This window comes from Calliphora vicina, chromosome 3 (genome assembly GCF_958450345.1).
Source record: "Calliphora vicina chromosome 3, idCalVici1.1, whole genome shotgun sequence".
In the NCBI taxonomy this organism is placed as follows: domain Eukaryota; kingdom Metazoa; phylum Arthropoda; class Insecta; order Diptera; family Calliphoridae; genus Calliphora; species Calliphora vicina.
In genome coordinates, this window is record NC_088782.1 from 85781149 (window position 1) to 85806082 (window position 24934).

Consider the following 24934-nt stretch of genomic DNA (forward strand, 5'->3'; position numbering starts at 1 on the left):
AAAAATGGAGATTGGAGAGTATGTATGGACTATCGTCAACTAAACTGAAGGTCAGTACCCGATGCTTATCCGTTACCTAGAATAGACACAATTTTAAACCGTTTAAGAAATGCTAATTATGTAAGTAGCCTCGACCTAAAAGACGGATATTGGCAGATTCCTATGGAAAGAAACAGTAAAAAGTATACTGCTTTTGCCGTAACTGGACGTGGGCTTTATCAATGGCGGGTAATGCCATTTGGGCTTCACTCCGCCCCAGCGACATTTCAAAGAGCGCTAGATAATGTTATTAGGCCAGATATGGAGCCACACTGGTAGAATATTAGAGGAACATTTATCTAATCTTAAAGAAGTCTTTCGTCGATTATTATTAGCAAACCTAAGGATTAACCCTGAAAAGTGCGAATTCTTTAAACGCGAAACGAAATACCTCGGCCATGTTGTCAGCGGAAATGGTATTCGAACCGACCCCGAAAAAGTAGCAGCCATAAAAGAAATGAAACCTCCACGTAACATACGAGAAATTCGACGTTTCCTGGGAGTAGCATCATGGTATAGGAGATTTGTGCCAGATTTTGCAAAAATTTCTCATCCCCTAACACAACTACTAAAGAAAGGAAAACATTGGAAATGGGGAGAAGCACAGCAGTTAGCATTCGAGGAACTTAAAGAACGATTAACAACTGCACCAGTGTTGGCCTGTCCTGACTTCAACAAAACTTTCACCTTACAAACTGACGCAAGCGATTACGGTATTGGAGCGGTTCTAACACAGGAACTGGATGGAACAGAAAGAGTTATTGCTTATGCTAGTCGCCATCTCAACAACGCGGAAAAGAATTACTCCGCCACCGAAAAGGAATGTCTAGCAATAATATGGGGCATTAGGAAAATGAGACACTATTTAGAAGGATATCAATTTATAATCATAACGGATCATCTGTCTCTTAAGTGGTTGAACTCAATTGACAGCCCTACTGGACGTCTAGCCAGATGGGCATTAGAACTCCAACAGTTCAACTTTACCGTTCAATATAGGAAGGGGATGCAAAACGTTGTAGCTGAAGCCCTGTCCCGACAACCTCGTGAAACCCTCAACGTTGCTAGTGTTGAAGAAGACCCTAAAACTTGTCCATGGTTAGACAGGCGGATGCAAGATGTACGCGAACATCCAGAGAAACATCCCGAGTATAGCATCGTTAATGGTCAACTCTACCGACATTTTCCACGAAATGTTAACGATGATGATTCCAATCCCTGGAAACTTTGTGTCGCAGGTCCTATAAGAAACCGTATATTGGCAGAAAACCATGACATACCAGCGGCTGGTCACCTTGGCATAAGGAAGACAAGCAATAGAATTGCCACACGATACTTCTGGCCAGGAATGTTCCGAGACGTGAGTCGTTATGTACGCAGGTGTGAATCCTGTCAACGACATAAAGTGAGTCAACAACGCCCCGCCGGCGAAATGTTAACGCGGATTCCCGAAGAGCCTTGGGCCACAATTTGTGCCGACTTTGTGGGTCCATTGCCCAGATCAAAACACGGATGTACGATGCTTCTAGTATTTGTGGACCGATTTTCAAAATGGAGTTAGCTAGTGCCTCTCAGAAAGGCTACATCCGAAAGCCTAGTTAAAGCATTTCGAGAAAGAATCATCGCTAGATATGGAGTGCCTAAAATGATTATCACAGACAACGGCACCCAGTTCACGTCACGTATCTTCCGGAAATGTCTTACAGATTTTGGCGTTTTACAACAATGCACAGCACCTTACACACCACAAGAAAATCCCACCGAACGCACAAATCGTACCATTAAGACGATGCTCGCACAATTTGCTGATCATCAGCATAATAAATGGGATGAGTTCCTGCCCGAAATAATGTTAGCCATCAATACCAGCGTATCAGAGGCTACGGGATATTCTCCTGCGTTCCTTACTCAAGGACGAGAACCCCGACTGCCAAATGCCTTCTACGATGAAGTCACTGTTGGAACCGGAGCTAATAATCTTCAACCAAATGATCGTGCCCAGGAACTGAAAGAGATTTTCGCCATAGTCAGAAGAAACTTGTTGAATACGTCGCTAGAACAACAACGCTACTACAATCTACGTCGTCGATCATGGAAGCCAAAAATAGGTGACCTGGTACTGGTTCGACAACATCCTTTATCAAAGGCTAATGAAAACTTTGCAGCAAAGCTCGCACCAAAATTCGGAGGTCCATATCTCGTAGAAGAATTTGTGTCACCTGTTATAGTAAAACTCAAAGGCTGGAAGAATAACGAACATAGAAGAGCTCACATCAGTGAATTGAAACCATATATAAATTAAATTTATAAATCAATTTTATTTTTTTTTTATTTTCTTCTCTTTGTTAGACCAACACCAGAAATAAAAAGAAAAAAAGGTGAGAATGACTGACAAATTTGAAGAGTCCCGAAAAAAAAATTTCATCAATCCTTCATCAATGCAACAAGCCAAAAGACGGCGGATTATTTTCTTTGATGACGACGGTATATCACCAATCATCCATATCATCACCCACATCATCTTCAGTACCTATATTCATCAATAGGAATGTCTATGTAGTGTCTCTCATCAACGACACCCATAAAATCTATAATAACCATAGAACATCGTCTGGAGACTCCGGCGTTGATAGAAGATCCTGATGGTTACCTGCCAAGGATTAATAATCGAATACAGTCTGCTGAATCAAACTCTGCACTCTAATAAGCTAATGATAAATATTTGTCATCCGATTTTTATTTAATATTTTTATTTTTTCTAAGATAAGAAGGGAGGTAATGTGACGACAATGTTTTTGGCTCACATGAGAATTAATTTATATTTTTTTTTGTTTTCAACACTAATTATTATCCACCACTGTAATAGTTGTATTGTATTTTAGTTAAGCGCCATCTATGGTTCAGTAGGGTAATAATAACAAAAATACTACGATAAAATACAACTCTATCATACGATCATTGTTAAAACAACCATGTATAGTATACGTAACGTGTGTGTGTATGTGTATTGAGTATGTTAGTAAACTGCACTATAAAAGGAGGCAACTTTCGAAGTATCAGTCAGTTAGCCAGTGGCCGGCGACAAGGTAAGACCTTATTTATTTGGGTGTGGAGTTTTACTTCCGTCAGATAAATAAAGTGAGCAAGAAGATAAGAGGTTTTACCCAATCTTTAAGAACCTCCTGTCGTCGAATCAAGTGGCCAGCGACTAGGTAATACCTTATTTATTTGGGTGTGGAGTTTTACTTCCGTCAAGTAAATAAAGTGTGCAAGAGGTTTTACCCAATCCGGGAGGGCATTTTATTTCCGCCAGCTCTAGTATAAATTGGTCTGTGAATATAAGGGACGTTCTGTGGTTTTACCCAAGCCCCCATATACTCACCACTATTGCCCTGGTGTAGAGACAAATTGTTGTGAGAGTGTAGTGTGTTACCGTCAGTGTCGTGTCGCGTGTGGAAACAGTTAGTTTAAGATTTGAATATAAGAATAAAATACGTATTATAACGTTTACCGAAAAACAAACGGTGTTTTTTTTTCTCACATAAATTTTGTAACGAACCCTGGCAGCCGAGAGCTTTACCCCAGCTAAAGGTGAAAAATCACGTCGTTACAAGCCATGGGCAGAAAAACACAATATCCATTAAATACAAATACTTAATGTAAAACAATAAACTAAAAAATATTAATAGATCCATTAAATAAAAACTTCTTTATGTAAAACAAAAAACTGTATTATTAACTTACAGATATGATTTTTAAAAAAATTATATAATATTATTTTTAGATTAATCAAAGCTCAAACAACCAAACATAAAGAAGGCATTTTCATATGTAATGATTGCTTGCAGCATTTCCATCAAGAAGAGAAGTTGGAATCACATAAAAAGAATTGCGGCCAAAAGGTTTCATACGTTCCCGAAAAAGATAAGTGCTTTTTAGAATTTAAAAATTACAACAATACATTAGATGTACCTTTTGTAATATATGCAGATTCGGAATGTATATTTGAAAATATTCAAACTTGCATTCCGAATGGGGATTCTTCATCAACAACACTAGTTGATAGACATATCCCCTATGCATTTTCCTATTTTGTAAAATGTAATTTCAATAATAACTTAAATAAGTTTTAAAGGTATAGACTCGGCTAGATTGTTTGTAGAGAGTTTAGTTGAAGATGTAAAATATTTAAATGCCAATTATTTAATGAAAATTATATTGATGACACCCTTAACTAAAGAGGAAAATTTAGATTTTGCTTTAAATGATATATGTATGTCACATTTGCTCTAAACCAATTTCAAATGAAAATAAAGTAAGAGACCACTGTCATTTAAGTGGCAAATATAGAGGACCAGCTCATAATTCTTGTAATATTAATTACAGAATACCTAAATTTTTCCCAGTAATTTTTCACAATTTTTCGTCATATGATTTGTGAAAGAGCTCAATAATATTGACGATGTTCCCATGAACATTATCCCCCTAAATAAGAAATTATATATATCTCTATCGAAAACAATAAAAAGTGATAACGGGGATAACATTGAAATTAGGTTCCTAGATTATTGTAGGTTTATGCCATCAAGTTTAGATGGTTTAGTAAAAAATTTGACAGAAAATGAATTAAAAATTGTTAAAGGTTTTTATTCAGAAGACAAAAGTAAATTCAATTTATTAATAAGAAAGGGCGTATTTCCATACAATTATTTAAATTCTTTAGAAAAACTCAAAGAAACTTGTCTGCCAAGCATACATGACTTCTATAATAAACTAACTGATTCAGTATGTTCTAAAGAAGATTATGCACAAGCGCAAGAAGTATGGAGTAAGTTTGAATGTAAGACAATAGAAGATTATTTAATGTTGTACTTAAAAAGTGATGTATTATTATTAGCAGACGTGTTTGAAAATTTCAGGTTAGTCTGTAAAAGCATTTATAATTTGGATCCATGCCATTATTATACAGCACCTGGCCTATCTTGAGATGCTATGTTAAAAATAACAAACATAAAATTGGATTTGCTTACTGACATTGAAATTATTTTATTTATACAAAAAGGAATTAGGGGTGGAATAGTTCAATGTTCTCAAAGACAATAAATATCTCTCCGATTATGATGAGAAACTCCCATCTAAATACTTAACATATTTGGATGCAAATAATTTATATGGTTGGGCTATGTCTGAAGCTTTACCAGAGGGTAATTTTGAATGGGTTACAGATATTGATAATTTCTCTTTGGAAACAATTCCAACTGAATCGGATATTGGATACATATTAGAAGTTGATTTAATATATCCAATAGAAATCCATGATTATCATACTAATTTACCCTTCTGTAGTGAAAACAAAACTCCTCCCAATTCCAAAGAAAAAAAATTACTCATTGATTTAAATAATAAATATTTTTTTTTTTTTTAACGCTTTATTGATTTATTGAATCTGTCTATTTTGACCTTACAATATTTAAATCTTATAACTAAAATTAAAACTATTTGCTCTTCAGTAAGAGAGCCATAATGGTAAACTGTCACTCATCTTAGCGGGGTGGTAGATCTGCTCTACGGAGCCTGGATCGGGTTTGGGTCTGCACAAGTTGTTGCAAGCGTATTGGGATGGTTTCGCAGCTTCACAATATATTTCTCACGGACTTTCTCGAACTCTTCCTTTACCAGTGTCACTTCTAAGTCTCTGTGGATGTTTTCATTTCTTATGTACCATGGTGCTCCCGTCATGGTCCTAAGAATTTTAGATTGGGCCCTCTGTATAAGATCAATACTGGTGTTGCTAGCCATTCCCCATAATTGAATTCCATATGTCCAAATTGGTTTTAAAACGGTCTTATACAGGATGACTTTATATTCAAGGCTTAATTTTGATTGGTCACTGATTAACCAATGAAAGCTAGAGGCTTTTAACTTCATGTGAAGTCTCTTGGTTTCTATGTGTCGGCGCCAAGTAAGCCGTCTATCTAGATGAATACCAAGGTAGGTGACATAATCAGACTGCGGTATATTAACGTTGTTGAGTGTGACCGGTGGGCAATTTCCTCTCCTTAGAGCGAACGTAACATGTTTACTTTTCAGCTCATTTACCTTTATTCGCCAGTTTTTCAACCATGACTCCACACGTACGAGGTAATTCTGTAGTTGACTAGATGCCATGAGTGGGTTTTCGTCTGAGCTAATAATGGCGGTATCATCAGCAAATGTTGAAATCAGGGACCCGAAATAACTGTTATTTTTTTTTAAATAAGCAATTGGTTATAGAAAAAATAACTGCAAACAAATAGGTCCCGTAATAACAATTATAAATAACTCAAAAAAGTTTTAGTCTATGATAACCATTATCAAAAATTTAAATTTTTTTAGGTCTTTGATAATTATTATGAAAGATTTTTATTTTTTTTGGTCTTTAATAATCATAATGAAAGATTTTTATTTATTTCGGTCTCTGATAACCATTATGAAATATTTTTATTTTTTTTGGTCTTCAATAACCATTATGAATGATTTTTATTTTTTTGGTCTTTGATAACCATTATAAAAAATTTTATTTTTTTGGTCTTCGATAGACTACAGCCATTACAAATATTTATACCCTACACCACCATAGTGATATAGCGTATAGTGCCCCAAGGACGAAGTCTATTGAATTTGGTTAAAATCGGTCTATTATTTCTCCTAGCCCCCAAACGATTGTCCTATCTGAAAATAGATAATCCCTCATAAATATCTTAGTTATATAGATATACAAACCAAATTCAGCACAAATAAGTTTTATATAAGCTGAACTCTCACTACTAAATTTTGTGAGGATTGATCCATAATTAGTCATAGCTCCAATACAAGGCCCACTTCCGAAAAGCATTTTAACGAGTATAGATTTCTTAAAAAAGTTGGTATTCAAATAAAATTTAGCACAAATAACTTTCATATATACAGAAGACATGTCACTTAATTTTATGCCGATTGGTCCATAATTAGTCATAGCTCCCACATATTGCACATTTTAAAAGAAAACTGTTTATAATCATAAATATTCTTGATTCTTATGAAATTCTGAACCAATTTATCTTTCTCTGTCTATTTTAAAATACAAGAAAACCAGTTCCATGCGACCAAAAAACTTTGTTGGTACTCATAATGTTTACGGAAGACCAAAAAAAATAAAAATCTTTAATAATAGTTATCAAAGACCTAAAAAAATTAAAATATTTTATAATGGTTATTGAAGACCAGAAAAAATAAAAATCTTTTATAATGGTTATTAAAGACCTAAAAAAATAAAAATCTATCATAATGGTTATTGAAGACCAAATAAAATAAAAATCGTTTATAATGGTTACCAAAGACCAAAATAATATTGGTTATTTTTAACTGTTATTCAGGGACCATTTTTCAAAAATTCTTGATAAACAATTATTTCAGGATTTTTTCCAATACTGGTTATAACAGTTATGTCCCTGGTTGAAATTGTTAGTTTATCGCACGTAGGGAGGTCGGAGGTGTAAATCAAATATAGCGTAGGTCCTAGTACACTTCCCTGTGGGACGCCAGCTCCAATCTTGTATTCTCTCGTCACATAATCATTGTACTTAACTCTGAAAAGTCTATTCGATAAATAAGACTCCAGCAATTTATGAGTACATAGTGGTAGTAAACATTTGATTTTATGTATTAGACCCTTATGCCATACCTTGTCAAAAGCCTGAGCAACGTCTAAAAAGATGGCAGAACAATATTTCTTTAATTCAAAAGATTCTAATCTCTCCAGTTAAACGATTGACCTGTTCAATGGTGCCATGATGTTCACGGAAACCAAATTGGTGTACTGGGATAATGTTTCCATCATTCAAAAAAGGTATTATCTTTTCCTGGAATATTTTTTCGAATAGCTTTGACAAACAAGGGAGTAGGCTAATAGGTCTATAAGAAGATGGCAGGGTTAAATCTTTACCCGGTTTAGGTATCATTATTATTTGAGAAATTTTCCAATTTTTTGGATAAATTCCTAGTTTCAAGATCGCATTAAACAATATAGATAGCACAATTATTGCCACATTTGGTAGGTTCTTAATCATTGATGGCGTTATTAAATCATATCCCGGTGATTTTTTCAAGTCTAATTTATTTTTAATTACTCTATTAACATCCTCAGGACTAATATCGAATTGGGCTGCATTAGCCATTGTTGAAGCTGGCAGTTCTTCTAGTTCAAACTCATTTGCCGTGGAGTTGGGTTGAAATACTTCACTTAAATGTTCAGCAAATACTGAGGCTTTTTCTATAGCACTTCGTGCCCAGGTTCCGTCAGCTTTTCTTAAAGCGCTTTGTGTCTCTACCGGTGGCTTAATGTTCCTCGTTGCCTTCCAAAGAGAGAAATTTTTTGTATTTTGTACTCGTCAAGCTTTTAATATATTTTTCGTTTATGCGATCCTCCTCTAAATGAAGGGCTCTTTTCAGTTTTCGTACTGCTGCGGACAGCCTCTGCTTTGCAGCAGGTGATCTATTATGTTGCCATTCTCTTCTGAGTCTTCTCTTTTCGAGAAGAAGTCTTTCAATATCCGAACTTGAAATAGGCGTATTAGTTTTTGGAGGGATCTGGCACCTAGAGTGTTCCAGAGCCGAAACAATCAATGACGTGAAGTCATTGACGGTCCTATCTATGTCTTCCTCACACTGTAAATTAGGATTTGTGTGGATGACTGCTGATATATTTCCTATATTTTAGCCAATTTGTCTTAAAATACAAAGAGTCCTTAGGAAATCTTGGGATGTTGGGTCTCTCACAATAATTAATAATTACAGGAGAGTGGTCAGAAGATAGATCATAGGATATTTCTGTGGATATTGCATTCCGAATAATATTTCTGCATATGGCGAAGTCTATTTGATCAGGAATTTTTCTAGGATCAGTTGGCCAATAAGTTGGGTGTCCAGGAGACACAAAATCTAAGCAATTTTTGCGATCAACTAGAGCTTTATACAGCTGTCTACCTCTGGGATTTACCAATCGCGAACCCCAATATGTATGTTTGGCATTGTAGTCTCCACATGCCAGAAACCGATCTCCTAGTGTTATAAAGAATTCTTCAAATTTTTCCTTGGTCATCGAAAAACGTGGTGGGCAATATATAGAGCTCAGAGTTAAGTCTCCAGCTGAGTAGTCAAGGCGAATAGATGTTGCTTGCATATAATCCTTTGAAAACGCATCTAGGGCATAGTGTCTCAATCGGTTTCTAATTATGATACCGGTACCGCCATGTGCCTTACCATCCGGATGGTTTGTGTAATAAAATGAGTATCCTGATATATTAAAGTTATATCTATTTGTAAGATGTGTCTCCGAAATTAACATCACATCGATGCTTTTATTTAACATAAAATGGGAAATTTCTGATTTGTGCTGGTTTAAACCATTTGCATTCCAGAAACATATCTTCAAAAAATTCATTTTCTTGTTAATAGAATTTGAATCATTTGGTTCTGTGCTCTCAGAAGCTCTTGTATTGTGTTTTGCATGGATGACATGAAGTTAGTCATATTTTGATTAAGAGAGGAAATATTCTCAGTAAGTGTTTGCATAAGGTTTTCCAACCCTCGCATATTTTGGGGGACTTTTGGCTTTTGATAACCCATTTTTAAAATACTGGCGTATGAGCTGGCTACAGCATTAATTGTAGCTCCCTGGCCATTTTCCTGCGATACTGGATGAGCCGCATTTATTTTATCAGCTTTTGCCTCTCTCTTAATCTTTTTAGTAACTCCTTGTAGACCGGGCATCCGCGATAATTAGCGGAATGATCTCCACCGCAGTTACCACATTTCCTACTGAGACCATTCTCAACTATATCACATTGTGACGAAGAGTGCAGGCCTCCGCATGCAACACATACTGTGCGTAGGGTACAATAATTACGTGTATGTCCAAATTCCTGACAATTACTACACTGAACTGGACGATTACGCTTAAGAGGTTCCTCTATATTTACTCTACGATTCAACAAATATCTTAGAGTGTATATAGGGTGAGTTTCATTTTTTTTCAATTTCCTATCATCAGGCTCTAACTCAACCCTAAACATTGGCTGAGGAACCTTGTCTCTATTAAAGATATTGACTACATTCTTTGTCTGATAGCCCAATTCTTCCAGGGCCTCCTTGATTTCGTTTGTATCTACACTGGACTCTATACCTTTTATGACCACTATCAAGCCCTTGCAACTCTTAAGTTGATATGTATAAAAGTTTTTCTTACTGTCATTTAGGTGTTGAGAAATTTTTCTATAACAATCCTCAGTGTATACAACTATTTTTGTCTCTTGCACACCTCCTTTTCTTATTGGAACAATATGAAAATTATTTTTTCCAATGAGTTCAATAAATGATTTCACTAAGCTATTAGAGCTAGTTTCACGAAGGAATATTGGTGGTGGTTTTAACGGTTTACGGATGGATTTATCATCATTTTTTTGACGATTAGAATCTTCCTCACTCAAGAGAGCAAAACGGTTACTTTTCAAGGGGTTATCAGTAATTTTTTGCTTTTTCTCAGAAGGCAGACTTTTCTGGGGACTTAAATTTCGCTTATTAATTCTTATATATCTAAGCATACCTGTTTGAACTGGAGATTTAGTTTTACTTATCTTATTTCCAACCTTAGGTATAGCACCACTTGATGTACCATTCTTCCATCACGGTATTTTCAGTGTTAAATACATTAAAACTCTCACTAGGTGTTGTTAGTGGATTATCATAAGCTTGTGTATTTATCATTGTCGACTCTGTTATATCTACTGCAGTATTTGTTGTTGTACCAGAACACTTTTTATTTTCTTTTATGCTTTGTTCTAAACAAGCATTACTAGGTGATGATGTGTGTGCAATATTGTTCTCATGTATTTGTATCACGGGGGAACAAGAGCGCGCTCTCTCAATCGGTTTGGCGGTTAAATAATTTTTGTTAAAGTCTGGATCTCTTATATAATAAATAAATATGATTATGTAATTTACTTTAAAAATTTACAACAATGTTTAAAACATGGATTGAAATTAAGTAAAATTCATCGAATATTAAAATTTAAGCAATCCAGTTGGCTAAAAAGTATATTTCATTAAATAATTTCCATAGGACGAATGCAAAAAACACATTCGAAAAAAATTTCTTTAAATTACTGAATAATGCGGTTTATGGTAAAAGACTAGGAGCTCGTGCTCTTATTGCTAAGCCAGAATTTCATTCCTATAGCGTATTTGAAGAAAATATGCTAGCAATCGAACTGAATAGAAGTTATTCATTTTATAATAAACCAATCTATCTAGGTTTTACAATTTTAGAATTATCAAAGTGGAAGATAGTCATACATCTTGCATACATCCACTATGATTATATTGTGCCTAAATATAAAACTAAAGCACAGATTAATTATATGGACACAGATTCATTCATTTATACAATAGAAACGGATGATTTCTATAAAGATATATTGAATGATATCGATACAAGATTCGATACATCTGAATATGAAATTAATAACCAATTTGGTATCCCACAAAAGAATAAAAATGTGTTAGGGATGATGAAGGATGAAAATAATGGCATAATTATGAGTGAATTTGTGGGCTTAAGAGCAAATATGTATTCATTTAAAACAGAAGACTTAAAAGAAACTAAAAAAGCTAAGGGTGTCAAAAACAATGTAGTTAGAAATTTAAGTCTATCAGACTATAAAAATTGTTTGTTTAATAAAAAAGTATATTATGGCAATATGATTGTCTTCAAGTCAAAATTATATGAGTTGTACACAGCACATATAAATAAAATTAGTTTAAGTTATTTAGATAATAAACGTTTCATATGGAATAATAATATTAATACCCTAGCTTGAGGTCATTATAAACAACAATTTTTAATTAATAATGATGAAGATCATTTTATGTTTGATTTAGATGAAAAAACGAAAGAAAATTGCAAAGAAATATTCATGAATGATGAAGATGATTTATTGAAAGAAATAGATACAATAAAAGAGTCATTCATGAATGATCAAAATTGCGATGAATATTTTATGTACAGTGACGGACAATATAATAGAATCACTATATATGAATTCGATTAAAGCGGTAAAACTACAAAATTTGATTTCAAAATTTAAAATTTGTTCATTATATATCGATGCTCATAACGTAAGCAATAAATAGAAAAAAACAAAATAAAAAAATAACACATTCTTATGTTAAAAACGATGTCAAATCTAAAAGACTAAATAAAATATGCGACATTCAAATAGAATCAATCAGTCTTAAAATGATTAAAAATAAAAAATCATCATAAGAATTCGTTGTTTTCTTAATATTTTGTTGCATATCAATTATTTCTAATAACAGCATCAAATCTTTTGGGGATTGAATTTAACAAACTTTCGCATGTAGATCGGGAAATTGCATACCATATTTCCTGAATTTTCTGCCAAAGTTCTTCCTTGTTTTTCAATTTTTCAAGTCCGAGTTTGTCTTTTACTATTTTCCATAGGATTTAAGTCTGGTTATTGAGACGGCCATTCCATAACATAAATTTTGTTATATAAAAACCATTTTTTGGCAAGACCTGACGTGTGCTTTGGGTCATTATCTTGCTGGAAGAGCCATTTTAAGGGTATATTCCATTCTGCATGTGGCTTTATAACATTCTCCAAAATATTTACATACAAGTGCTTATCCATATTTTCTTTAATCCCATAAATTGGACCAACGCAATACCAAGAAAAGCATCCCCATATAATAATATTTCCCCAACGATGTTTAAACGTTTTTGGTTTTTGCCATTTTTTGGACGTCTAACCCATGTCTTATCATCACTACCAATTAAATTAATGGTCGTTTGGTCCGTCCACAACACATTTTGCCACTTTTTTATATTTTCTGGCCCACACCAATCCTTATGATTGCTTCTGGTTTTAAATGAAATATTGGTAGTGATTCTATTGTAATGTCCGTCACTGTAAATAGAATATTAAGATTTTTTTTTATATAAACAAAGAAAACATTGTTATTTATTTAATAAGGCCTTAACTGTATAAAAAAAATACAAAATGCTTAAAGTAATTTACTTAGTAAAAAAATTTAGTAAAAATAAAACTTAAGGCCCTAATTTTGTAAATCACGTCATCAAAGTGATATTTATATGGAAAGCAAAAACAAAATTTCAAAAATTTGTTTTTGTTTTATATACAAAATTTTTAAATTATGAAAGGCAAATCAACGCTTGAATTTTGGTGCGTTTGTTCTGTTAAGAATTGGTATATAAAACAAAAACAAATTTTTAAAATTTTTGAAATTTTGTTTTTGCTTTCCATATAAATATCACTTTGTGACGTGATTTAAAAAATTAGGGCCTAAATAAACTTAAAAAAAAATTCCCGTTAAATAAAACATAATTATATATTTTAATCATTAAATGTGTTTTTATTTTTAAATATTTTTCCATTGTACATTTTCTATATCATAATCTAATTTATTACGATTTCTAGTTAGTCGAGGAGAATATTGGTATGGTCCCAGCAAAAATTTTGTGAATTTTTGTAATGACAACTAGTTATTTCATGCATTCTTTTGTAAGGAGTGGTGGTTACCCAGTACATTATTTTATTTACTAGAATAAGTACTTATTTTTATACAGGCTGGTAATGAACTTTTGCATTTAGCACAGCTATCTAGTGTGTTTGACTGGAAAACGGGAGGTTAGTGGTTCGCCATTAATTTTTTTGTTCATATCATATTCATTTATATGTTGATGTTAAAACTATTGTTAACTTCCAATAAAATAACTCGTACATGGAGCAGTGAGTTAGCAGCTTGACTATCAAACACAAGCAAATAATGTGACTGTTCGATTCCCACACAAGGCAATATTTTTTGTGTTTTTTTAGCTACATATTCTTGTTGTGAATTTACTACTTATTTCTGTAAGCAGTGTTTGATTGTAAGCAGTGTTTAAAAAACTAGACTACAAGTAGCAGTAGCAACGAAAAAACACAAGTAGTCTAGTTAAAAAATTAATAAAAACTCGGAGTCAATAATTACTACTACTACTGCTACCTTCACATTTTGGTAGCAGTAGTTGTAGTAGTACTAATAAAAGAAAAAATTAAAAGTAGCAGAGTAATTTATTTTCTATTGCTACCTTAAAAAAGTTTTGATGTAGCAATCATTAGTATTTTACTAATTCTGCTACTTTTAAAATTTAGTAGTAATAGAAGTAGCAGTTGAGGTAGTAGAAGAAGTAGCAGTTAAGTAGCAGATGAAGTAGCAGCTAAGTAGCAGTTGAGGTAGCAATAAAATAAGTCAAAAATAAAAATCTTCAGCCAAAAAAGTATATTATGTGTTGTTGTTGTGAATTTATATTTGTGTAAGTTGGTCGTGTTGTAAACAAAAGTTTTGTTATACACACAGAAAACACGATCTTTATGTTAGCAACACGAACATCTGAGACGAATAAAAACGAATAATTCTTTCAAACTCTCTCAAAACAAAAACAACACACAGTGTTTAATTCTGTCAATTTTGGTGTTATGACTGAAGATTTTCTTTTTTGACTACTTTTATTGCTACCTTAACTGCTGCATCAACTGCTACTTTACTGCTACCTTAAAAATTAAAACTCGATATAGAGCAGTAGCAATGATTTGTATTTTTATGCTACTACTCCATTTACAATTCATGTATATGTATATATATTTTGAAGGTAGCAGTAGTTTTAAAAAAACAAGAAAACGAAAAAAGACAAATGCCACTGCTACCGCTACATACACTTTTTTGAAGCAGTAGTTGTAGCAACAGTTAAAAATTTGTTAGTTATCGTAGCTTTTTAAACACTGATTGTAAGTACATTTGTAAGCTTGACCCCTGAATTTTTTAAAAATCTCGAACAACGGTAAGTAGTGTTTCAGTCAAATAATAAGTAGTTATCGCTTTGCTCCAATTATACTTGCTGGCTTACTAGGTAAGTAAAGTTTTTGCTGGGTGGAAAGAAATAATCAAAATATTGTCAAACGTAGAAAACGAAATACCTCAAATGTCGACACACAACCTACAGTACATGGAAAATCAAAAATAGCAAAGAATAGTGCAAATAATGAATATGAAGGCGTTAAGTTAAAATTTCATGAACTCTTAGAAAACTCTGATGATTTTATGATAACAAACCCCAATCTGAATCATAAAACAAAAAATCAGATTCTTTAAATAAGTTAAAGAATGATACCTCACAAACAAATTTTGAAATAGAAAAGAAAGATAATAAACATACTAGTAGACATGAATTGGAAAACGTTGAAAAAGATTCAATTTTAACATCAACAAACCACATTATGCAAAACTCTTTAAACATATTTTCAGATAATATGACACATTATTTTACTAAAGCTTTATCACCAGATATACATGAAATTGTATTTATTTACACTGATATAATTAAACCACGACATGTGGGTAATAAAAAAACTAAGGCCCATAATCATAGTCAAAAATAAAGTACATTTTAAGAGAATTAAACTCGACTTTACTTAAGAGTGGACTTTATGTCTATCATAGACAAGTTAAAGTATACTTCTGACGCTGAAGTCGACTCTAAATATAAAACTAGCTGAAGTTGTTTTTAACTCGTTTAACAACAGCATCAGCTGTTTTTCGCCGAGTAAAAAAGTTCGTCACAAAGTAAAAAATGTTTAAGTTACAAGATATTGGTAGAGATTTTGCAATTATTGAACAGTTATCAATAAAATTAGTACCAAAATATCGTAATTATGATATTAATCTTATATTTTCCACAACAAACAACTTTCTTTCTTTAGATGTCCCGGTTACTTTTATTGTTTACGTTTTTTTGGATTATTTTTTTAATTTTGTATGTCTGCTGTTCAGCGTTGCCACTTGTCTGTTTTTTGTTGTATATTGTATGAAAAAATTTTCTACATTTGCGGTGGCACCCAGTTAAAGTCGGTTCAATTTAAAACATACTTTAATTTTGACTATGGTTGCAAATTAATAAAAAGCAGGTTTTTATTTTAAAGTTGTTTTTAAAAAGAACCGACTTTAGTGTTTGACTATGATTATGGGCCTAAATGTTTAAAAATATTTTCAACATCAACATTGAAAAATTATATTCATTTTAATCGAATTGAATATTTTGCTATTGAATCTTATAACATTAATAATATATCTATAATGATCCGAAATGATGAAGGACGAACAATACATTTGGATGAATTCTTACCAGTTTATTGTACTCTGCACTTTTAAAACAAAAAAATGTATAAAATAAATGTTCAGTAAAATAATAAATAATTTTTATTATAACGTTTAAAACCAAAACCTCATAATAAATCCAAACGTTGTAGAGGAAAGAAGTTCAAAGATATTTTTGGAAATTTAAAATGTCGGGATTTGTAGAATGTATGAAAAGTGAATTGGATTTATTTGAATCTCCTCCAATTCAAACTAGTGTAATTAAAACAGAAGAAATATGTTATAATCCGATTGCTACATTGGACAACTCTAGTACTATTGAATTTGAATCATTGGGGAATGGTGAAACATATAGAGACCTTAATGGTATTTATCTCAGATTAGTCGTTGAATTTAAAGGAAGTGGAGGTGTTGTTAATAACATGTTACATTCCATATTTAGGAATTGTACAGTTCATCTTAATAATAAAAAATGTATCTCAGCCTGGCAACAATTATCACTATAGAGCATATTTCGAAACATTATTAAACTATGGAAATGACGCTACATCTACACATCTAGAATCGTGTGGTTGGTTTACTGGTGTTAAGAAAATTAACTCATTAATCGAGAAAGAAAATCCTGGATTAGATAAAAGAAAAAAATATTTAAAGATGGAAAAAAGGTGGAGCTTTTTGGGAAACTTCATGTAGATGTATTTAATCAGCAAAAGTATTTGCTTAATAATGTTGATCTTAAGGTTACATTAAATTTGAGGAAGCCAGAATTTTATATTTTAGAAAGTGGAGAAAAAAATGAATCTCATCTAAGAATACATGAAGCTAATTTATATATAAATCATCTTACTATCAATAGTAGTATATTAATGGCACATCATAATGTATTACAAACCAAAAATGCTATTTATCCATATAAGAGAGTAGAAATTAAGACCTTCACTTTACATCCAGGAAATCACTCATTAACTCTAGATAACGTTATACTTGGACAACTACCAAACTTTTTAATTTTTGGAATGGTATCTAACAAAGCATATACTGGAGATAGAAAAGAAAATCCATATAACTTTCAACATTTTAATTTACAAAGATTTAATTTGGTTGTTAATGGAGTACAATTTCCCGCACAGCCAATATAATTTAATTACAACAACGGTGGAATATTAAGCACTCGTGGATATCAAACTCTATTTAAAGGCACTGGAATTCATCATTTCGATAAAGGCCAACAAATTACAAAAGAACTTTTTGATAGCGGTTATTTTCTACTATCATTCGATTTAACACCAGATCATAATAATAGCTCAAATTGTGGAAATTTAATAAATCAAGGAACTATTCGTATAGAAATAGAAGGACGTTTTGGAAAACCAATTACGGAGGCAATTACCTGTTTAGTATATTGTGAATTTGACAGTATAATAGAAATTGATAAGTCTCGCAATATAATTCAAACGCTATGAATTCAACAAATATTTTATCAAAACTAATTTAAAGGTGTTTTTGCATGCAATAAATTACCAACGAAAGCAGTCACAAAACCATCATTTTATATTGCTAATACTGATCCATCTTATAAACCTGGACAACAATAAACCAGCTGAATTCTTCTGCTCAACCACCAATTAAACCATTTATTTCATTTTTAAATAGAAATTCCAAAACATTCATATGCAATAAAAGACGAATACAAAGCGAGTCTTCAATTTTATATGGTGTTTATTGTAAAATTTAAACAAATTTTAGATATATTCAATTATTTTAATTTATATGAAAATGATATATTAGTCTTACGTTTATTTAAGAATATTTATAGATAAAAAGATATATAAAAAATAAATAACAATGAATAAATAAATATTATGTTGGTTTTATTTCCATTTTCCTTTCAAAATCTAATAAGGCATCTAAAAGTAGTTTGTCGTTGCCATCATAAAGCGACAGGAATAGTAGAAGATCGATGGGGGAAGAATAAGAACCTCCCTTATTTCAATGACATCCTTTTTTGGTGTTCTGATTTTTTCGTCTTCTCCGGTTGTATTCATTTTGATTTTTATTGGTTGTTGTTTATTGAATTGGTAATTAAACAATAAAAGGTTTTACACCCATTTATGTTTTATTCGTGTTGTTTTCAAGTATTTCTTGAAATTAACCTTGACCATACACAACAAAATTAAACAATGTATTTTGTTACATATTAAGGTTAATAAACTTTGAACATAAACAAAATATGTAAATGTATACTTTGACAAATTTTCATAGTTGAAACTATGTATGTAAAAAATTGCTAACTACAATAATTTTTTTATTTTAAATATTAAGGTGTTTTAAATTACATCTTAATTATGGCACGCGACAAAAAACTATACATACACATACATATGTATGTACCGAACTAGTGATTTTACCCATCCTTTAAGGTGGGAGCTAGTTACTTCGATAACCACGTGACTAGTCATTTTAACACGGGCATGTCCTAGGCAGGGGGTCAATTGTCCTTTTCTGATTACAATGGGACTGTCTAATAGCTGGTCCAAAGTAGGCAACGCATTAGATTCACATACTGGTTACATAGCGTCAGTTACCTTACTAGTTTTGTAACTGGTTACTTGATCAGCTACTTGACTAGTTATTTTAACACGTACATGTCCTAAGCAGAAGTTCAATTGACTCTTTTGATACAATGTAACTATCTGATATCTGATCGAAAGTACTCAACGCTTCTGGTGGGTAAAATAAAGTGCAGTACAAAAAAAAAGTATGAAGTGATTTCTCCATAGGTTACTAAGAGACACTAAAGTGACTATAGACTTCATGCCGTGTTACATGGGATACCAGATACTTAAGCAAAAATAAAAATAAACTATATGAGAATTATATCAACACAATTTGTATAAAACCAGTTTGTACGAATTACTCACAAAACGTTTAAAGTGACTACACTCCAGATTACTTAGAGACACTTAAGTGTCAATTGTCTTCACGCTAGATTACTTGGGATGTATAAAGTAACCAATTGTCTTCTCTCTTCACTACAAAGTGCACACACGTGTCAAATGACCAAAATATATAAATTGGAGTTAGCCAAGTGATAAGACATTTGTGACAATTACTGTCTTTAAGGGATACATTGACTACATGCTTAACTGCTGGGTACTCAAAAATAATATGGGAAAATAAATTTTGCTTACACCACAATTTAAAATTCTTTATAAATACATTTAATTTTTTATTTTCAAATAATTTGAAATTGCAAAACAAACAAAAGATATGAAATGAAAACTAAATTGAATTGAATAAGTGAAGAAACAACGCAATGAGGGTCAACAACCCAACTCTATGAAAATTAATTGAAGAATCGCTTTCAGATATGTTCAAGGTTAAATTTTTTATTTTTTAATATTAAGGTGTTTTAAATTACACTTTAATAATGCACGCGACAAAAAAAAATATACATAAACATATGTAAATGTTAATAGTTTAAATAATATGGAAAAAAAGGAGTTTATGGAAGAAGAGGATGAATTCCTTCTTGATATAAAATTTTGATTTTATATATTAAGAGATATATTTTAAATAGAACTATAGTAATTAAATGGATATAAAAAATGTGTTTTTATTTAATTTTTTAAAAAAGTTAATTATAATATAATTCAAATATTGCAGGACCATTTGGTGATTGATGACCTTTGTAAATAATTGTCCACTTTTTATCGCCCATTTTATTTAAATATGGATCTTCTTTATTTAAAAATTTGGTACTTCTTCGTGGAAGATAAAACCATTTATTGTTTTCTAAGTATGCAATTACTTTTGATCCATATTGAGTTTCTTTCCATTCAAAACTCAAGATTTTAAAGGCTGTTCTATCGGAATGTCATCGATTCTTGTATACTCTGGCTTAATACCTAATGCAATGTTAATAATTTGTTCAAACATCTGAAAATTGTTTATTAATTAGTATACTACTTATTAATTTTTAAACAAGGAGCTACTTACGATGATATTAAGTATTCTCTAAAAAATGGCTTTTTATATCAGTTGAGGGAAGAAAACTGTTTCTCTATTAACATATTTAATTTGAAAAAACACTCAAGGAGGTGTTTTACATTAAAACAACTCACACTCAAAGAGAGGAAAACAAACCAAACAACACAATTTACAAAAAAATATGAAACTCAAAACTAAATTTTCTCTCACAAATTCTTGAAAAAAATCATCTTGCAAATTTACAAGTCACACGAAAATTAATCTTCCCTATAATTAAAATTGTATACCCTAATGTAGACTAATTAAAAGAAAATAAACCCTCCTATTAAAACTGAATTTAAAGCAGACTTGGACGTTGCCAATTACTTTTCAATTACCAATTACTAGCAATTAGTAATTGAAATTTACAATTATAAATCCAATTACATTTTGTAATTGGCAACCAACAAATACCAATTACAATTACAAGTAATTGGTAATTGGCTTTTATCAATTACCAATTACTGTAATTAGTAATAGGTATATGATAATTACCAATTACATATAATTGGTAATTGGTAAAGTAATTGCAAGTAATTGATAAAAAAGTAATTCTAATTACATGAAAGGTAATTACATTTAAATTTTTTTCTAAATTTTCTAAACAACATTAAATAATAACACTCTGCTACAAAATAACACTTTTTATCAGAACTTGAAAATCGGCCTAATGGGGGTTGTAGGCCTAGGTGAGGACATACTAGAACCGTTTTAAAAGATTTTGAAACCCCCTCAAAACTTTGAGTTATTTTGAAAAAAACTGTTTAGGTTAGATCCTAGTACTTTAGTACCTAGAGGCATAAGCTTTCATAAAATGTATATTTTTTTTTTTCGTAATTTTCAAATTCAACAATAGCACAGGCAACAAAATCGAAAAAAATATAGATGCTTTCTAAACCACTACACAATTTTGATGTATTGTGGTTCCAGTAGTTTTGCCCAAATTTTAAATTCTATGCAAAAGTTTTTTAACATTTTTTTTTTGTAAAATCGTGAATTTTTTAGACGTTTCTCCACATAAGTTATGATAACTCAAAAAAGGTTATTGCGATATTACAAAAATAAACTTAGAAAAGTTTAAAGTTACATAACCTTTAATCCGCTATTTATTGCGTTTTAATGGGCTCAGTAGTTTCGGAGTTAAAATTAGAAATTGAGCAAATTTTTTTGTTTTAAAAAAAATCGAAAACGGCAGAAATTGTTCAGATTTATTGCTTTATCGCAAAGCCTCAATTAAGTGAATTCACTTATTTTCAGAAAATTGTCTTTTAAAATCATCAATATTTTGATCGAGCTGTAAAGTAATAACTAGGGATGCCAAACGGGACTGGGTTTTACAAATCCCGGGATTCGGGATTTTAGAAATGTAAATCCCGGGATCCCGGGATTTTTCGGGACCCCGGGATTTTTCGGGATCCCGGGATTTTTCGGGATTTCGGGATTTTTCGGGACTTCGGGATTTTAGTTAAACGTCAAAAACATCAAATTCAACAATAAAAACTATTGATTTCATTAATATATTTAAGTAAAAATATAACAAATCAAAAACTAATGCATTAAATTAAAATAAATGGTCCATGATTTACCCTAGCTCCATACAATTGTCCCCCGGAGTACTGTTTGAGCAGTCATAAATATCTTGATTATGCGGCAATCCTTATAAAATTTTACACAAAATAAGTTGTAAGTACTCTGAAATTATACTGTAGAGTACTGCGGAAATCGGACTACATTTGCCCCTAACTTAACTTGAACATAAATTTCGTCAATGCAAGGGATTCTGATGCAAATGAAAAAATCTGGCTGCGTTTGGATTTGAAGCGAGATTAGTATTATAAATATGCTGAAATTTAGCTTTCTATATATTTTGGGTGCTTCAAAAATCTTCCTAAAATATCAAAAATCTCATAATATTTCGGGATTTGTTAATCCCGAAAAATCCCGGGATTCTTTTTCACAAATCCCGGGATTCGGGAAATCCCGATCCCGAAAAATCCCGGGATTTTCGGGATCGGGATTTCGGGATTGGCATCCCTAATTTGCACGTATAGGGTCAGTAGGCGTTAACCGCCATTTGACAAAAATTTAACCATAAAAATATAGAAAAAATAAAATGTAAACTATAATATATAATAAATAATTTTTAAGAAATAGAAATTAATTACATAGTTCTTATTAAGTCTAATTAAGTAAAAAAAAAAAAAATTTTTAAGGTCCTTTGAAATAGATTAGAAAGGATAAAAAAATGCATATTTGCACAGAAATAGTAAATCTTACAAGATCATTAGAAAATGCATACATATCGGACGGTTTGTCATGCGAATTGGCAAGTAAATATTCTACACAGGTTGCCGTAAAGGCACTTGCTAAAAACTGCACCATTGATAAAGTTAAACTTATCATGGAAGCAGGACAGTTTAACAGCATGAATGAAGCTGTCAGTAAGTTTGTAAATAGCTGTACCGAGGCAACAGGTCAGCAGAATGCCATACTATACTATGGCCAAAGACAGAATAATTATGATAGGAGAAGAGACTATAACAGAAATAACAATAACTTTTATGCCAACAATGACTTTAAAAATCCGAATAGTAACGGAAATAATACTAATGACAGCAACAGAAATAGATGGCGACGTGCTAACAACCGCGGAAGTTATGTAAGAGCAGCCAATCTATCTGATAGCGATTCGGAAAACCCGAACGCTCCCTAGGATCGGAATAGTGTACAATCTTAACCTCAACTATAGCATTTTCATAAGACTACAGATTAATCAAACTAAAGAATTATTAACATTGCTAGTGCAGACATATCCTTGCTAAAACACCAATATGACTAAAAAATTAAATACTAAATATATAACAAAATTAAGTGGAATAGGTGAAGGCAAAATTAGATCTCTTGGTACGATGTTTTTTTTTTATCTAAGATACAAGTAGTTTTTAATACCTCATAACTTTCACGTTGTGAGAGATGAATTCCCCATACCATGCGACGATATTATAGAAATGGATTTCATTAAAAAATATAACTGCGTTCTTGAATTCAGCCAAGACCAGGATTGTTTTATTTTAAGACCTGAAAATTTTCCACAGCAGATAGAAGTACCAATTATAAGTGCTTACGGCGATATTACGTTGTCTGCCAGAGCAAAGGTGATTCGTCAAGTAAGATTCACTCATGCTGAACAAGAAATAAATTGTTCCAAATCAGGAGCCCCAAAAAGGTGTATTTAAAGCTAACACGTTGGTTAAATCTGACAAAGCCTTTATTAGGATTTTAAATACCAATGAAAAGATAATTATGTTGCTGATGCATTATCACGTATATCCATAAATGACTTGAAAAAAATAAACAATGAAAATAACAATATATACAAAATAAACACACGATCAATGGCAAAAGAGTCACTTAAAAAGTCTCCAGTTACAATAAACAAACGGCATTTAGAAAATGAAAATGAGAAGCCCAATATATTTGTACCAATTATGAATTCTGACGTCAGAAAATTTTGTAAGCTAAAGATTACCCCGCAAAAGTTTTATATTAAACGTGGCAAATCTACATTAGCATGTATACAAATGAATGAATTGTTTATTAATGGGAAATTTGACTTTGGACAATTTTTCCCAAGGCTCGAAGAAGTGGCCGGTAAACTAAACATTAATAAATTACAAGTGGCACCTAGTGAGAAAATTTTCGAATTTATCTCTATTAATGAATTTAAAGAAATGGGCAATAAATTATTAAAATTATTAAAAGTAGCGCTACTTAATGAGGTGATCCACGTAACAAGTGCCAAATTAATAACAGAGATAATGAAACGATACCACGATGACCCAGCAGAAGGAGGACATTCTGGTGTTTCAAGAACTCTTAATAAAATAAAAAGATATTATTTCTGGAAGAATATGACTCGTGATATTACGAAATATGTTAAAATGTGTCAAAAATGCCAGTCGGCTAAAATTACAAAACACACAAAAATGCCATTGACTTTGACAAACACACCGACTAAACCATTTGATACGGTAATAGTGGATACTATAGGTCCACTACCAAAATCTTATAACGGAAATTCTTATGCTGTCACAATAATATGTGACATGACAAAATATCTTGTAACGGTACCCATACAAGATAAAAGCGCAAAATCAGTTGCGAAAGCTATATTTGAACATTTTATTCTTACTTATGGTCCGATGAAGACGTTCATTATAATGTATAATGTAGAAGATTATGCTAAGGAAGTTAGATATAGATTAGAAGTGGCACATAAGAGGGCCCGAGAACTAATTGATAGGTATAAGTTAAAACAGAAATTAAATTATGATAAGACATTGTTAGATTATACATTTAAAATAGGAGATTTAGTTTTAGTTAAAAATGAAGCAGGTCATAAATTAGATCCACAATATAAAGGACCTTTTGAAATTAAAAATATAGATTTAAGAAATAATGTAACAATAATAGATAAGAAAAATAACAAAGAGCAAATAGTTCATAAGAATAGACTTAAGATTTTTAACAATGAATAGAATTAAAATTTTCCATTATAAAGTCTACGTAGACATATTTTAAATTACTTATAAGATATATATTTTGTAATAAAATT

At 31.6% G+C, this 24934-nt stretch overlaps 1 protein-coding gene across 1 annotated transcript; it reads left to right on the top strand.

Moving 5' to 3' along the window:
- Positions 1 to 22564: 22564 nt before the first annotated feature.
- Positions 22565 to 23032, top strand: LOC135955600 (putative uncharacterized protein DDB_G0286751). The gene has a single exon (XM_065505954.1). The coding sequence runs from the start codon at positions 22565 to 22567 to the stop codon at positions 23030 to 23032; it is 468 nt and encodes a 155-aa protein (XP_065362026.1).
- The last annotated feature ends 1902 nt before the right edge of the window (positions 23033 to 24934 follow it).

Bases quoted from the DNA above. Each gene is read 5' to 3' on its own strand.
- LOC135955600 (XM_065505954.1), top strand. From the start codon at position 22,565: ATGCATATTTGCACAGAAATAGTAAATCTTACAAGATCATTAGAAAAT.